This window comes from Globicephala melas, chromosome 2 (genome assembly GCF_963455315.2).
Source record: "Globicephala melas chromosome 2, mGloMel1.2, whole genome shotgun sequence".
In the NCBI taxonomy this organism is placed as follows: Eukaryota; Metazoa; Chordata; class Mammalia; order Artiodactyla; family Delphinidae; genus Globicephala; species Globicephala melas.
The window spans coordinates 70,128,611-70,144,714 of NC_083315.2; the positions used below are offsets into that span (position 1 = coordinate 70,128,611).

The 16,104-nt window shown below is 36.8% G+C and overlaps 1 protein-coding gene across 1 annotated transcript in view; it reads left to right on the forward strand.

Moving 5' to 3' along the window:
- HERC1 (HECT and RLD domain containing E3 ubiquitin protein ligase family member 1) overlaps window positions 1-16,104 on the forward strand; it is a 215,321-nt gene that overhangs the window by 140,246 nt on the left and 58,971 nt on the right. The window contains exons 39-44 of the mRNA XM_060294157.1: window positions 1,271-1,469; window positions 3,595-3,755; window positions 10,592-10,708; window positions 13,021-13,252; window positions 14,500-14,624; window positions 15,681-15,880. Coding sequence (XP_060150140.1) covers window positions 1,271-1,469; window positions 3,595-3,755; window positions 10,592-10,708; window positions 13,021-13,252; window positions 14,500-14,624; window positions 15,681-15,880 — 1,034 coding nt within the window. The remainder of the gene's footprint in view (window positions 1-1,270; window positions 1,470-3,594; window positions 3,756-10,591; window positions 10,709-13,020; window positions 13,253-14,499; window positions 14,625-15,680; window positions 15,881-16,104) is intronic.

Genomic DNA, 16,104 nt, shown 5'->3' on the forward strand with positions numbered 1-16,104 from the left:
GTATAGTGTAAACATAACTTTTAGATGTACTGGGAAACCAAAAAGTCACTTTATTGCAGTATTCGCTTTATTGCAGTGATCTGGAACCAAACCCGCAATATCTCCGAGGTGTGCCTGTACCTATAATTTTCTATTTTAAACCTATGCAAGTATTAGAACTTAATAATTATTACATTTCATAAAACTGAAATTTAACTCATGCCACAGAAGGTACTCATGTATTTACTGATCTGATTCAATATATATATTATTCTGATAACTTCTCAGAGACATTTTAAAGGACTTTTTAAAGTACTACTTTCATAGACTATATATTGTGTGTAAAAAACCTTGTTTTATCTTTTATCCTCACCTTTGGGGATAATATGAATTCTGAGATAAAAATGAGGTTCATTCAGTAAATGTTTACTGAGTGCTTACAGTGTGCCAGGTACTATTCTAGATTTTGGGGAGTCAACAGTGAACAAAACAAAGTCACCTGCCTTCATGGTGCTTCCATTCTTTTTTTCTTCCTTCCCTTCCTCTTCCTCTTCTTTTACCTTTTCCCTTACTCCCCTTCTTCCTTTTTTAGCTTAGATAGTAAGTAGGAAGAGAGAGGTGTGTGGTGCATATAAATAGGAGTGTTAAGATCATGATTATGAAAAGTACTTCGTCATTTAGCAAGCCAAATAGAATTAGCTCTCTATTTGTAACAACTGCTATCTTGATTATGTTTATTTGTAGGCTCCCTTACCAGATAAGAAAAATTACAAATATTTGTAAGCCCTTAGACATTTTAACTTTTTTTTTTTTTAAACTCTTGGGAGTAGTTTATTTTGTGAAGAACTGTCATTTTTAGAACATGGAGTTTCTGTTTAGGTTTTTATTATTCTTGTATTTACATATCTTCATCTTTGCTTGTTTAAAGACTAAAGATAGGCATCAAAATCAAAGTGCTAAGGAAACACAGTTTTAATGATCTTTAGAGAACCTCTGGTTAAATCTTAACAAACAAAAGTGAAACTTCTTTGTTTTTAAGAGCACCTTCTCTAAAATAAGAAATGAGTAATTACAAGGGCTTGTTACATTACTGTCTGCAGAGTCTATAACGAGTACAATAGTGAATACAGGATGTGTATATATAAGAACATTTTTTTCTATAAATCTTTTGCAGAAATTGATACTTACGAAATATATTTAGAAGCTTTCCAAATTAAAAGTTTCCCATTCCCTCGTCACTTTTGAAAAAACAAATCCTTACTACTTTCTTAACCTTGATCTTGATTTATAGAGATTGATCAACAAGCTGAAGAAAGTGACCAAGCCCAACAGGCACAGACGCCAGTTACCACTAGCCCATCAGCCTCGAGTACAACATCCTTTATGAGCAGCTCGCTGGAGGACACCACAACTGCCACCACTCCAGTCACTGACACAGAAACGGTGCCTGCATCTGAGTCCCCAGGAGTGATGCCACTTAGTCTTCTCAGGTAGGGATGTTGACTTTAATGTCTGCCATATTGATGCCTATGGTTCTAAACACACAGTTGTTCTCTTGTGAAGAATGTGTCCAACTAAGTCAAGGCATTCTAGAGCTAGAGGGAACCCAAGAGATCATATAGTCAAACTCATTTTACTGAAGTTGGAAGTGTCCCTCAGAAGTTTAATAACTTGCCCAAAGTCTCTCAGCCAGTTAGTGGTGGTCCCAGATCTAATCAGCAGTACCACTGACAATCAGGTACTGTAGTACTCTACCTTCTTATAATGATCTTTTTTTTTTTTGGCTAGGCTTTTGAATATTTTTTTTCCTCCAAAGGTAAATACTTATATTTTGAATATTACAGCCTCAAGAAAGAGCTTACCTCCAGAAAAACGATTTTCTCTTCTTGATGTTTTCCTTTCAAGCATAATTCTTTAACTATACTTTTATTCTTTCTATAAGGTCAAACAAGTCTACTTTTCAAATGAAAGAGCATGTCTTATGATCTTCTTCCTCCAGCCCTATTTTAGTAGACTCATAAATTCCAAAGAATGCTTAAGTTTCTTTTTGCTTCAGTTTGCCAGATGTATACATAAAATAAAAACCTTTGAGTGAAAATCTTTAGGGAGAGACTTTTGTGAGCTCTCTTAACAAGGGCTTAAGTGAAATGAAGGGAAGCAGAATAGTCTCCCTTTTTCTTATTTCTTTCCCCCCTTCCCTTAATTGATAGGTTATTATTGTTTCCAGTGTGTAAACACATCTTAGAGGATAGGAGAGAGAGTGGCTATTATTGTAATGAGTCTAAAATTTTGGTGTGCACAAGAGCCACCTGGGAAGCTTTTTAAATGTCTGGGGCTGTATTCCCTAGCAAGTCGCATTCAGTAGGTCTGGTGTGGCACCTAGTTTGCATTTGAATTAAGTTTCTCCAGAGATTTTGATGCAGTGAGTTTCAGCTCACACATTAAGAATTATTGCTCTGGTCTTAGACAGAAGGAGCGCTAATCCAAGTAGCTACCAGTGGCCGGTCCCCACACATCTGCCTCTTAGCTCTCTCACTTAAGTAACACAGTTCCAGGAAGTGCTTCTGTTCAAGAAAGGAGGAAGAGAAGAGTGATAGGATATTCTAATATGGTTTTTAATCCTTCTGGCAATTACAGAATTCAAGGCATCCACAGAGAATCAGTAACACTGTGACTCTTTGTTGCCTTTCAAACTCCATAGGCATGGAATTCAATGGTAAAATAATGCTCCCTTGCTCCCAGAGACATTCACCAGGCCTGTGACTCCTTCTTTCCTCTTAGTCTGCATTTCCCTGCTATTGGCTAGGACTGTAGTAGAGCTGCAGTTGTCTCTGCCTGACTCAACATCATTTAATACAAGAAAAATCAGGGAACAACTGCCCCCTATGTGGATACCATCATATCACAGTTGCTTGACTGGGTTGACAGTGCTCTTTTGATGCTTAAAAAGTTACTAGTTCCGTTGGACAAATCTAAAGAGCAGTCACTCAGTGAGGATCTTCCTGGACTTATTTTTTAGCCAGTGTCTGCCTTTTCAGCGTGAGAGGGGCTGCTTCTCCTGTACCTTTACCCCTCTACACAGCTGACGTATCATTCATATGCTGTTTTTCATTTGTGTTGGGTGACTGGGCACTTATCTTTTCTTTCCGTAACTTACCTATAGACTCCCACTTTGAATCCATGTGAATAATTTCATGGCTATAGCGAATGTATGTATCTGAAGTAACTTATAATTTATCTGTCTTTAAAAGTCTTCTTTATTCTCTAACTACTATATGCCTACCAAAATACCCCTGTCACCTTGGTATTATAGTAGAAGGAAAGCTGCATGAAGGCAGAGATCTTTTAAAAATCTATTTTGTTAATTGCTGTATTCCCCCCACCTGCTATGTTGCTTTCATTTTGCTGAACACATGAAAAGGTATTACTTTTATAGTAAAAGCATCCTATGAGGTAATGATTTTTAAAACTGTGGAGTCTCTCTTCCCTCTCCTCAATTAAACTATAGCTAACTTGTATAGTTTTCCAGGTCTCATATTCTTCTGTAAGAAGATTGCGATGTATACATTATTTTCTAATTGGATTTCTGTGCTAACCATTGTTGTTTTCTTAAAGGCAAATGTTCTCTAGTTACCCAACTACCACTGTACTTCCCACACGTCGTGCACAGACTCCTCCAATATCATCGTTACCAACCTCTCCTTCTGATGAAGTAGGAAGGAGGCAAAGCTTAACTTCTCCTGATTCCCAGTCAGCAAGGCCAGCTAACCGCACAGGTGCGTGTGCTATCGTGCGCTATGACACCCAGACCTTGACATTCCATATGTGTGAGACTTTATTATGTGGGCATTGTGTTTTGTCTTCACTGAAGGTAGAACAGTGATTTTAATTAAGGGGGATCTGCCCCATCAAACTGAGCTGTCTTCTCTCTTTTGAAGCTGTAGATTGAATTATGGCTATTTAAGAGAGAAATAATGTACTGTACATCAGTCATATTAGACCTTTCTTCTTTTCTAATATAGGCATTTTTAATGCTGTTAATTTCCCTCTAAGCACTGATGTTGCTGCAATCCAAACATTTTGAAATGCTATGTTTTCATTTTCATTCAGTTTAAAGTACTTTCTAGTTTACCATTGATACCTTCTTTTTTTTTTTTTTTTTTTGTGCGGTATGTGGGCCTCTCACTGTTGTGGCCTCTCCCATTGCGGAGCGCAGGCTCAGTGGCCATGGCTCACGGGCCCAGCCACTCCGCGGCATGTGGGATCTTCCCGGACCGGGGCACGAACCCGTGTCCCCTGCATCGGCAGGCGGACTCTCAACCACTGCGCCACCAGGGAAGCCCCTGATATCTTCTTTGACATATGGGTTATTTGGAAGTATGTTATTTCGCTTCCTAATACTAGGGGATTTTCCAGGTATCTTTCTATTGTTGATTTCTAATTTAATTTCATTTTCATCAAAGAACATATCTTGTATAATTTGAATTATTTTATTTTATTTTTATTTATTTATTTTTTGGTGGTAGATATTTAACTTTATTAGAAACTGCCTATAGTTTCGCATAGTGCTTGTACCATTTTCTAATTGCTTCTTAGACTCTCAATCAGTCCTATTTTTTTGCCTCACTTTTGTTTCCAGAAGTATCTGCTACCACCCATTTCTGAACATTTTGAGATTCTGAGGAATAAGTTCTGTTGTTTTGACTTTCTTCATTGCTGTTGGAGGATTCAGTTTTCTCAGGACCACTGAGGCAATTTATGTTTGCCCATTGGCTTTCTAACTTCTAAAATTTTATTGCAGTTTTCCTGTTCTCTCAGTCCTTATGGATTTCTGCATTTAAAATATTTCCTTTACTGCCATTTTAATGGGTTTTCAGGAATCAGTAGAACTAAATGCTTATGTTCAATTCACTATTTTAAGCTTATTCATTTAAAAAAATGTTTATTGGAGTATAGTTGATTTACCGCGTTGTGTTAGTTTCAGATGTACAGCAAAGCGAACCAGTTATACATATACATATATCCACTCTTTGTTAGATTCTTTTCCCATATAGGTCATTCAAGAGTATTGAGTAGAGTTCCCTGTGCTATAGAGTAGCTTCTTATTAGTTATCTGTTTTACATATAGTAGTGTTTATATGTCAATCCCAATCTCTCACTTTATCCCTTTTCCCCTTTTCCCCCCTGGTAACCATAAGTTTGTTTTCTACATCTGTGACTCTATTTCTGAAACTTATTTTATGGCGCAGAATATGGTCTGTTTTTTGTTTTTTTTTTGCGGTACGTGGTCCTGTCACTCTTGTGGCCTCTCCTGTTGCGGAGCACAGGCTCCGGACACGCAGGCTCCGCGGCCATGGCTCACGGGTCTAGCTGCTCCGCGGCATGTGGGATCCTCCCGGACCAGGGCACGAACCTGTGTCCCCTGCATCGGCAGGCGGACTCAACCACTGTGCCACCAGGGAAGCCCTATGGTCTGTTTTTATAACTGTTCCATTTACACTTGGAAAAAATGTGTATGTGCTACTGTTGAGTGGTATGTTCTAGAAATTGTTGATTAGGTCAAGTTGATTGATAGTGTTGTCCAAGTCTTCTTTACCCTTACTTATTTTTCATTTACCTATTCTAACAATTATTGTGGGAGTGGTGTTGAAATCTGTAACTATAATTGTGGATTTGTCTATTTCCCTTTCATTTATTAGTTTTTGTTTCATGTACTTTAAAGCTCTGTTTTTAGGTCCATAAACATTTAGGATTCTTATATCTTCTTAATGAATTGACCTCTTTATTGTTATGAAATGACTCTCTTTATCTGTGTTAATACTGTTTGCCCTTAAATCTGCTTTATCTGGTATAAATGTAGCCACTTCTGAATTTTTTATTATTTATTATTATTATTTATATATAATCATATATCTTCTCCCATCATTTTACCTTTAACTTATTTGGGTCTTTGTTAAAGTAGATTTCTTAAAGGTAGCCTATAGTTGGGTCCAGCTTTCAAAATTCAGCCTTAAGTTCTCTACCTTTTAATTGGGATGTTTAGACCATTTACCTTTACTGTGATTATGTTATTAGCTGGGTTTAAATCTACCATCTTTTTTTTCATCTCATCAGTTCTTTGTTTCCTTTTTTCTCTTTTTCTATCTCCTTTGAATTAAATGAGTATTTTTAAAATTCCATTTTATCTCCTTTGTTGGCTTATTAGCTATACTTGCTGTTGTGTTTTTAGAGATTACTTTCAGGTTTATAGTATGCATTCTTAATTATCACAGTCTACTTTCAAGTAATGTTATACCACTTCATGTATAATAAAAGAATCTAACAATAGTATGCTTTCATTTCCCCTTTTGCAGCCTTTTTACTTTTGTTATTATAAATTTAACTTCTATGAATCTTATAAAGCCCCATAATACATTATTATTTTTGCTGTGTATAGCCAATTATCTTTTAAAGATATTTTAAAAAACTAAAGTATGTATTTTTTATTTACTCACATATTTTCTAGTTCTGAGATTCTTTATTCTTTTATGTATATCAGTATTTGCATCTGGTATCATTTCCTTCTGCTTTAAAGACTTCCTTTAACATTTCTTGTAGTGATCTGCTAGTGATGAATTCTTTTGGCTCTTATATGTCCAAAAGAGTCTATTTCACCTTAATTTTTTGAAAAAATATTTTCACTGGGAATAGAATTCTATATTGACAGTTGTTGTTTCTTTTTCTTCAGTACTTGAAGGTGTTGCTCTACTGTCTTCTGATTTGCATTGTTTCCAGTGATAAGTCTTCTGTCTTTCTAATGTTGATGTAATATGCCTTTTTCTCTGGCTGCTTTTAAGATTTTTCTTTTTATCACTGGGCTTAAGCAATTTGATTGTGATCTGCCCTGGTGTAGTTTTTTTCATGTTTCTTGTGCTTGGGGTTTATTGAGGTTTTTGGATATGTGGGTTTAAAGTTGTCCATTAAATTTGGAAATTTTTCATTCATTATTTTTTTCAGATTTTTTTCTGTTCCACTACTCCTCCATTTCAGTGTCTCCAGTTACATGTATGTTAAGCCACTTGCAGTTATCCCACAGATCACAATCACTGATGCTCTGCTCTGTTTTTGTTTTCAATTCTTTTTCCTGTCTGTGTTTGATTTTGGATAATTTTTACTGTTGTGCCTTCTGGTCCCTAATATTTTCTTCTGCAGTGTCTAATCTGCTCTTAATCCCATCCAGTGTATGTTTCCCTTCAGATATTGTAGTTTTCTAGAAGTTTTGTATATGTCTTTTTTTTTAAATCTCCCATGTCTTCTTTAACATACTCAGTCTTTCCTCTACCTTACAGAATACATGGAATAACAGTTCTCATTATTAAAACAGTTATATTCTGTGAACACAGAATTAGTGAAAACTGAACCATTGTTCCCTAGGGAAAATACAGGGCTAGGTTTCTGTGAGCTTCTGGTCACACTTTGTCAACTGATCAATATATAACCTTATTTTATGTGTGTTTCAATTTAAAGACACCATATTTAATATGTGTTGTTGATTCATTAGCATTGAACTCATGGCCAGCAACACTATTAACTCATGCCTGCGTGAAGCTTAACACTTATATTTTCTCCGTAAGGCACGTTTTAGCCTTCTTGCACTTAGGAACACTAGACAGCATTTCAGCACTATACTTGGGGGCCATTTTAAACAATGAAATCACCAACAAAAAGCGCAAAAAATGCAAAAGAAGTAACACTAAATAGCATGAAAGGACACTTGTTATAGTCTGAGAGCTGAAACAAGAATACAGAACATCACCTTGTTTGACCTCAGCTGGGAACAAATGCATCAGAAGACTGAATTTTTTGGTCACCCTGTGCATGTGAATATGTGAAAGTGCCATGAGTATTGATTTTGGAGTTACAAATTAACTTAAAGGAATAGATTAATTGGCAGATAGGGAATCCACAATTAACGAGAACCAAGTGTATTTATAGTATCTGTTTTAATGTCTGTGGTACTTAACTTATCAATTATTTCTAGATCTGTTTCTATTAATTTTTCTCCTCATCTTGAATTGTGTTTTCTTGTTTCTTTGCACGTTTGGTAATTTTTCATTGGGTACCAGACATTGTGAATTTTACCTAGTTGGGTGCTGGATATTTTGTATTTCGTTAATTGTATTATACTTAAACTTTGTTCTAGAATTCAGTTAAGTAACTTGAAAACAATTTGATTCTTTCAAGGCTTCCTTTTAAGCTTTGTTAGGTGGGACCAGGACAGCCTTTAGTTTGTTTAGTATTCTATCTAATACCTTATGCATTACAAAGTTTTTTCATTCTGGCTTGTTGTAACACAAACTTCCCAACCCTTTGTGAGCTCTAAGGATTGTTCTGCCTGCTACTTCTTGGTGATTCTTTCCCTAGCTTTGGATAGTTGCTCTATTAGCATCAGCTGAGGACTTGAGGGGCAGAGGACCCTCTGCACATTTCTGGAGTTCTCTATCTATGTAGCTGTCCTCTTTCCATACAGATCTCCCCTTTCTGGATTCTGCCCTGTGAATTCTAGCCACTTTTGAACTCTCTACTCTGTCTCCGCCATTCAGAGAGACCATTGAGTTTGGCTTGAATTTATCCTCCTTGACCTGCAGTTTGGGAAATTCTTTCCAGGCAGTAAGCTAAGGCAGTTGTACACCTTGCCTCATTTGATTCTCTTCTCTCAGGGATCACCGTCCTACACTACCTGTTGTCCAATATCTGCAGACTGTTGCTTGATAATTTTTGTCTGTTTTTTTAGTTGTTTAAGGTGAGGGTAAATCTAGTCTCTGTTACTCTACCGTGGCAAGGAGAAGTCCATCAGATATATCAGGGCTATCACCACTGTAGCAGTAATGACATTTTTTTAAGCAAAAATGAGAGTTATAGTCTTCCCTCCCTCCATCCTTCCCTCTTTCCCTCCTTCCCTTCTTCCTTACTAATTCAATTTGAAAGCCATTAAGTGGGGCCAAGCTAGGGAGGCACTCATGCCAGCAGAGTATGGGAGGTGCGTGGCATGGTAGTCCAGTATGGGTTGTCAGAGCCAGATTGGGGTGAACAAAAACACCTCATGTGTGTGGGGAGTGGCCTGTTATAAGGTTTTGGAGTCCAAGTGGGGCAAAGAAGTGTCCATATGGCCTGGCACTAGGTGTCAGAACTATATAGAGTGAAGAGGGCCTCCACTGGCAGCTGTCCACTGAGAGGGCCTTGGGACAGTGATGCTTCAGTAGCAGTACACACACCTAGTGCCAAGATCCTATCTTTTAAATACCACTCTCTACTAGAAGGAACCTTGATCTTCTGAGAGAGAAATGGCTGATTTCAGGTCTCAGTATGAGATGAGCCTAGAATAGCTTGTGCCATAAAGTGACAAAGTACTCAGAGAATGATGGGCACAGGCTGGAAGGATATAGAAATCAGAGTGAAGGGGCATCCACTGGCCAAATCTGGGAGATTTGGGGCATAAAAATAAATAATAATTACAATAACAGATAATAACTCATGAATGCAATGAGAATCCATAACCCTATACTGATGGAGAAAGGAGAAGCTTTGCTTTAGAGTGGAATACCAACTGATGAATCTGAAAGCAATGGAGGACTTAAAAAAACCCATCATTTTGTCAGCCATTGTAATGATAATTAATTCAGCCAGTAAGCATAAATGGATGCAAAGTTAAACTGATGAAGAATGAGATATTTACCTATTCTCATAGTGTTTTCCCACAAATACTTATTAATTACAAAGAAAATTAAAAAAAGAGTACCTTTACAGTGGAGAAACCTGGCAGATACCAGCTTCACTCAAGTGATCAAAGTTAACATCATCAAGTTAACCTTGTCAGACCCATCATAATGGGACAACATGAAATCATGAACCATCTAATAGAATGCAGTAAGAAGAGGGCAACATCAGTTTTGTGCTTCTCCTGCCAAAATGCACAACCTGAGTCTAATCATGAGGAAACAGCAGACATCAGATTGAGGGACTTTCTACCCTATAACTGGCCCGGACTCTTCAAAGTATCAAAGTGAAGGAGACTGAAGAGACATGAAAATTAAATGTAAAGATGATCCTGGATTGGATCCTTTGCTGTAAAGAACATTATCAGGACTTTCCTTGCAACTAGAATGGAATCTGGATTAGATGATAATTGTTAATTTCCTGACTTTGATATAGTTGCCTTGTGGTTATACAGGAGAATGTTGTTATTTGTAAGAGTAATATATTAATGTATTCAGGGAAGATGGAGCGTTATGTCTGCTACTTAACTCTTCAGTGGTTCAAGAATTCTTTGTACTATTCTTACAAATTTTTGTAAAGCTTGAAATTTTTTGTCAGTAGGAAACTATTTTTAAAAAAGAAAACATTAAACATTTTTTTCAGCAGGTTTGTTTCATAATAGCTAGTTTATCTTTAAGAAAAACCTTTAAAAGCTATATCAGATTTAATCATATTTAGTTACTAGAGAATTCTTAGTAGAGTAACATTTCATTATATTTGGACACTATTAAGAAAATTGGGAATTATGGTTACTATAAGAATACTTTTTATTCATGGCATATAGTGATATTTAGGACTTCTCTTTCTTTTGTCTCAGCCTTGTCAGACCCAAGCAGTAGACTTTCAACTTCTCCTCCTCCTCCAGCAATTGCAGTACCCTTGTTGGAAATGGGGTTCTCTCTCCGGCAGATTGCAAAAGCCATGGAAGCCACAGGTAGTATAATTTTTTTAATGTTTTTTTAATTGGAGTATAATTGCTTTACAATGTTGTGTTAGTTTCTGCTGTAGAGTGAAGTGAATCAGCTATATGTATACATGTGTCCCCTCCCTGCTGGACCTCCCCCCTCTCCCCATCCCACCCATCTAGGTCATCACGGAGCACCGAGCTGAGCTCCCTGTGCTGTACAGCAGGTTCCCACTAGCTATCTGTTTTATACACGGTAGTGTATTTATGTCAAACCTAATCTCCCAATTCATCTCACCCTCCTCTTCCCCGCTGTGTCCACATGTCCATTCTCTACGTCTGTGTTTCTATTCCTGCCCTGCAAACAGGTTCATCTGTACCATTTTTCTAGATTCCACATATATGCATTAATATTTGATATTTGTTTTTCTCTTTCTGACTTACTTCACTCTGTATGACAGACTCTAGGTCCATCCACATCTCTACAAATGACCCAGTTTCATTTCTTTTTATGGCTGAGTAATATTTCTTTATATATATGTACCACATCTTCTTATCCATTCCTCTGTCAATGGACATTTAGGTTGCTTCCATGTCTTGGCTATTGTAAATAGTGCTGCAGTGAACATTGGGATACATGTGTCTTTTTGAATTACAGTTTTCTCAGGGTATATGCCCAGTAGTGAGATTGCTGGATCATATGGTAATTCTATTTTTAGTTTTTTAAGGAACCTCCATACTGTTCTCCATAGTGGCTGTATCAATTTACATTCCCACTAACAGTGCAGGAGGTTCCCTTTTCTCCACACCCTCTCCAGCATTTATTGTTTGTAGACTTTTTGATGATGACCATTCTGACTGGTGTGAGGTGATACCTCACTGAAGTTTTGATTTGCATTTCTCTAATGATTAGTGATGTTGAGCATCTTTTCATGTGCCTCTTGGCCATCTGTATGTCTTCTTTGGTGAAATGTCTACTTAGGTCTTCCGCCCACTTTTTGATTGGGTTGTTTGTTTTTTTGATACTGAGCTGCATGAGCTGTTTGTATACTTTGGAGATGAATCCTTTGTCCGTTGCTTTATTTGCAAATATTTTCTCCCAACGTGTGGGTTGTCTTTTCGTCTTGTTTATGGTTTCCTTTGCTGTGCAAAAGCTTTTAAGGTTCATTAGGTCCCATTTGCTTATTTTTGTTTTCATTTTCATTACTCTAGGAGGTGAGTCATAAAAGATCTTGATATGATTTATGTCAAAGAGTGTTTTTCCTATATTTTCCTCTAAGAGTTTTATCATGTCCAGTCCTACATTTAGGTCTTTAATCCATTTTGAATTTATTTTTGTATGTGATGTTAGGGAGTGTTCTAATTTCAGTCTTTCACAGGTAGTTGTCCAGTTTTCCCAGCACCATTTACTGAAGAGGCTGTCTTTTCTCCATTGTTTATTCTTGCCTCCTTTATCATAGATTAGGTGACCACAGGTGCATGGGTTTATCTCTGGGCTTTCTATCCTGTACCGTTGATCTATATTTCTGTTTTTGTGCAAGTACCTTGCTGTCTTGATTACTCTAGCTTTGTAGTTGGGGAGCCTGATTCCTCCAGCTCAGTTTTCTTTCTCAAGATTGCTTTGGCTGTTCGGGGTCTTTTGTATTTCCATACAAAGTGTGAAATTTTTTGTTCTAGTTCTGTGAAAAATGCCATTTGGTAATTTGATAGGGATTGCATTGAACCTGTAGATTGCTTTGGGTAGAATAGTCATTTTCACAATATTGATTCTTCCAATCCAGGAGCATGGTATATCTCTCCGTCTGTTTGTGTCATCTTTGATTTCTTTCATCAGTGTTTTATAGTTTTCTGAGTCCAGGTCTTTTGCCTCCTTAGGTAGGTTTATTCCTAGGTATTTTATTCTTTTTGTTGCAGTGGTAAATGGGAGTGTTTCCTTAATTTCTCTTTTTGATCTTTCATTGTTAGTGTATAGGAATGCAAGAGATTTCTGTCCATTAATTTTGTATCTTGCAACCTTACCAAATTCATTGATTAGTTCTAGTGGTTTTCTGGTGGCATCTTTAGGATTTTCTGCAAACAGTGACCGTTTTACTTCTTCTTTTCCAATTTGTATTCCTTTTATTTTTCTTACTGTAACTTTTTATGTTTCATTATATGCAGTTATGAGAAGCACCATCTTTATTAAAGGCAGTATGTTTTTTAAGAGGCCATAAAGGTTTGTAAGATTTTTAACGCAAGATTCAGTTACAGTGGCAACATAGCAGACAGTGTTAAACTGATAGCATGAATAACTAATTATTTTGCCCAAGGTCAGTATTAGACCTTTTTTTCCCCCTGTTCAGGTGCTCGAGGAGAGGCTGATGCCCAGAACATCACTGTCCTTGCCATGTGGATGATAGAGCACCCTGGGCATGAGGATGAGGAGGAGCCCCAGTCAGGCAGCACAGCCGACTCAAGGCACGGAGCCACAGTTGTAGGCAGTGGTGGGAAGTCAAATGATCCCTGCTATTTGCAGTCACCAGGAGACATACCATCAGCTGATGCTGCTGAAATGGAGGAAGGCTTTAGTGAAAGGTGAAATTCCAATTTCCATATTTCTGTTCCATGTGTTATAAATGGTACCCCAAGAACCCCATTATGTCCCTTCATAGATGCTTCTAATGGTATATAAGTTTGATAACTAGAGAGAGATGAAAAGGTGGACATTTCAGTTACAAGCTTATGTTTCTGTGAAGCACCCTTAACAGAATGACATGACAGGTTTTGACTTGAATGATGTTTTTATGAAAATAAGGAAATAATTTTAATATAAAATTGGTTAAAAGAAGAAACTAAAAATTAAAATAAGTTTATTCTGAAATAAAGTAAACATGCTGATAAAATAATTTTATCTTACATAAGAGATATAAACTAGAATGTTCATTTTAATATAAATTGACTTAAAGTAGTGCATTCAATAGAAATGGACTTTTAAATCTTTTCTGTCTCTTAATATGGGTTTATATTTTCATTTCTTCTTTAGTTTTTAATATCCAGTACAATACCCCCCTTTTTAAAGTTGTGAAATGAATTCTCTGATAATGCCTAGCCTAAAAAGAAATGTAATAAAATATTCTGTAATTCTTTCTAAAATCCTCCCCCTTCAGCACTTCTTATGACTTTAAATCTTCGTGTCATTTTAGCTCATGAAGTTATATGGGGGGGCTCTTGTCTTATATTAATATGCAGACTTTTTCTGACAAGCTTAATGAAAATTTTCATAACTTATTTTGAAATATCTGTTTTTCCAAGGCAAGGATTCCCAATCGTTTCAATTTTTAAGTATTTAATCATTTAGGATTTAGTTAAGGCCATTGACCTCATTTGAATTTAAACTTGCATTAAGCGTAATTTCATTGTTGGTATATTTCAAAACCAGATGAAATTATTGCTCAGTGCAATATGACATATTTATAAGCCAGACACAAAAGATATGTTTCAAAACATATTTTGGGGCTTCCCTGGTGGCGCAGTGGTTGAGAGTCCGCCTGCTGATGCAAGGGACATGGGATTGTGCCCCGGTCCGGGAAGATCCCACATGCCGCGGAGCAGCTGGGCCCGTGAGCCATGGTCGCTGGGGCTGCGCGTCCGGAGCCTGTTCTCCGCAACGGGAGAAGCCGCAGCAGTGAGAGGCCCGCATACCGCAAAACAGACAAACAAACAAACATATTTTGTTCTCGATAATATTTGGAGGAAAAAGTACTACAAGCAAGCTTGCACCTGTGCTTTCTGTTCATGATGATTTTTAAAAATGTGTGTTGCTTTCAAACTTGCTCTTTTAGCCCTGATAATCTGGATCATGTAGAGAATGCAGCTTCTGGAAGTGGACCACCCGCTAGGGGTCGCTCAGCAGTTACAAGAAGGCACAAGTTTGATTTAGCTGCTCGAACATTGCTAGCAAGAGCAGGTAAGTGTATGTTTCACATCCTTCTCTTGGTGAAAGTATTACATAGTTTGTTTATATTTTAAAGTAAATGTAAAAGCAACATTAAAGAAGATGTAAACTAATGATACTAAGTATTCAGTACCTCCACATTAAAAGAGTAACTATTTGCATATTACTTTCTATGCATTTATATAATTTTACATAATTTAAATCACAGCATACATTCATAGATTTATTTTTAAGTTCCCTCTGGGTGAAGAAGTCTATACTGGTCACTTGTAAATATTGAGAAATTTCATAAATGCTCTCTCTGCCCTCAAAATACTTACAATTTAAGAAGTGAAGATGCATGTTTAAGGCATCACTGATGAGAAGGAGCTAGAAAGAGCACTGTGCCAAAGTAGGCACTGGCTTTTCTGATGTACTTTGTGAATTTTAGGGCTTCACTACTAGGTAAGGCCCAGATAAGCAAAGATATATTTTTTCATTACCTTAGTAAATATTTTTTTTTCTTAGTAAATATTTTTAAGATTATGTTCTGGGCATGTGAATTTTAAATTATAGGGAATATATTTTCCAAACTAAAATCTAGAATATGTCATTTGTCAAAACAGAGTTTAATCTTTGAACTATTAAAACGTAAATAATGATTCAGTAATTTATGGAAACAGAAAAACTGAGACTGTCTTAGAACGTATAGGATGTGTATTTAATATTTAATGAAAGCGACTGACAAAAAAAAAAACTAAAAGGATAATAACAGCCCATATTTATTGAGTGTTCTTCTATGTAACAAACATTATGAAATATTTTACATAGATTATCTTATTTAAACCTGTCAGCAGCTCTGCAAGGGATGAATACTATTATCCCCATTTCACAGAAGAGGAATATATATATATATATATATATATATATATATATATATGTTAGGTAAAGTTTTATGTCTGTGGTTTGGAATCCAATAAGTCAGCTGAGGTAGGCTCTCACCTGCATTGTATGGCAGTTAAGAACTGGCAAAATATTCAGAATTATTTTATACATGCAAATAAAATGCCTTTCTTGTTTTGTTCTGAGCGGGGTTATACCGCTCTGTGCAGGCCCATAGGAATCAAAGTCGGAGAGAAGGAATATCTTTGCAACAAGACCCAGGGGCATTGTATGACTTTAATTTAGATGAGGAATTGGAAATTGATCTTGATGATGAAGCGATGGAAGCTATGTTTGGACAAGACCTGACCAGTGACAACGATATTCTGGGAATGTGGATCCCAGAGGTACTGGATTGGCCTACCTGGGTGTGTGTGACTGCAGCGGGGGCTGCTCTGACTTATTTTCCTGCCCTCCTGTTCATACAGCTTACTAATAACAGCATTTCCTAGAGTTGTAACACTCGGAAAAGTCTGACATCTCATCCTAAAGTTTGGGGCTTTAACACTTGAGGTTACTTTGATACCTATAAACTAGTAAGAAAAAGTCTCTCTTGTTGCTTTCTCTGTGC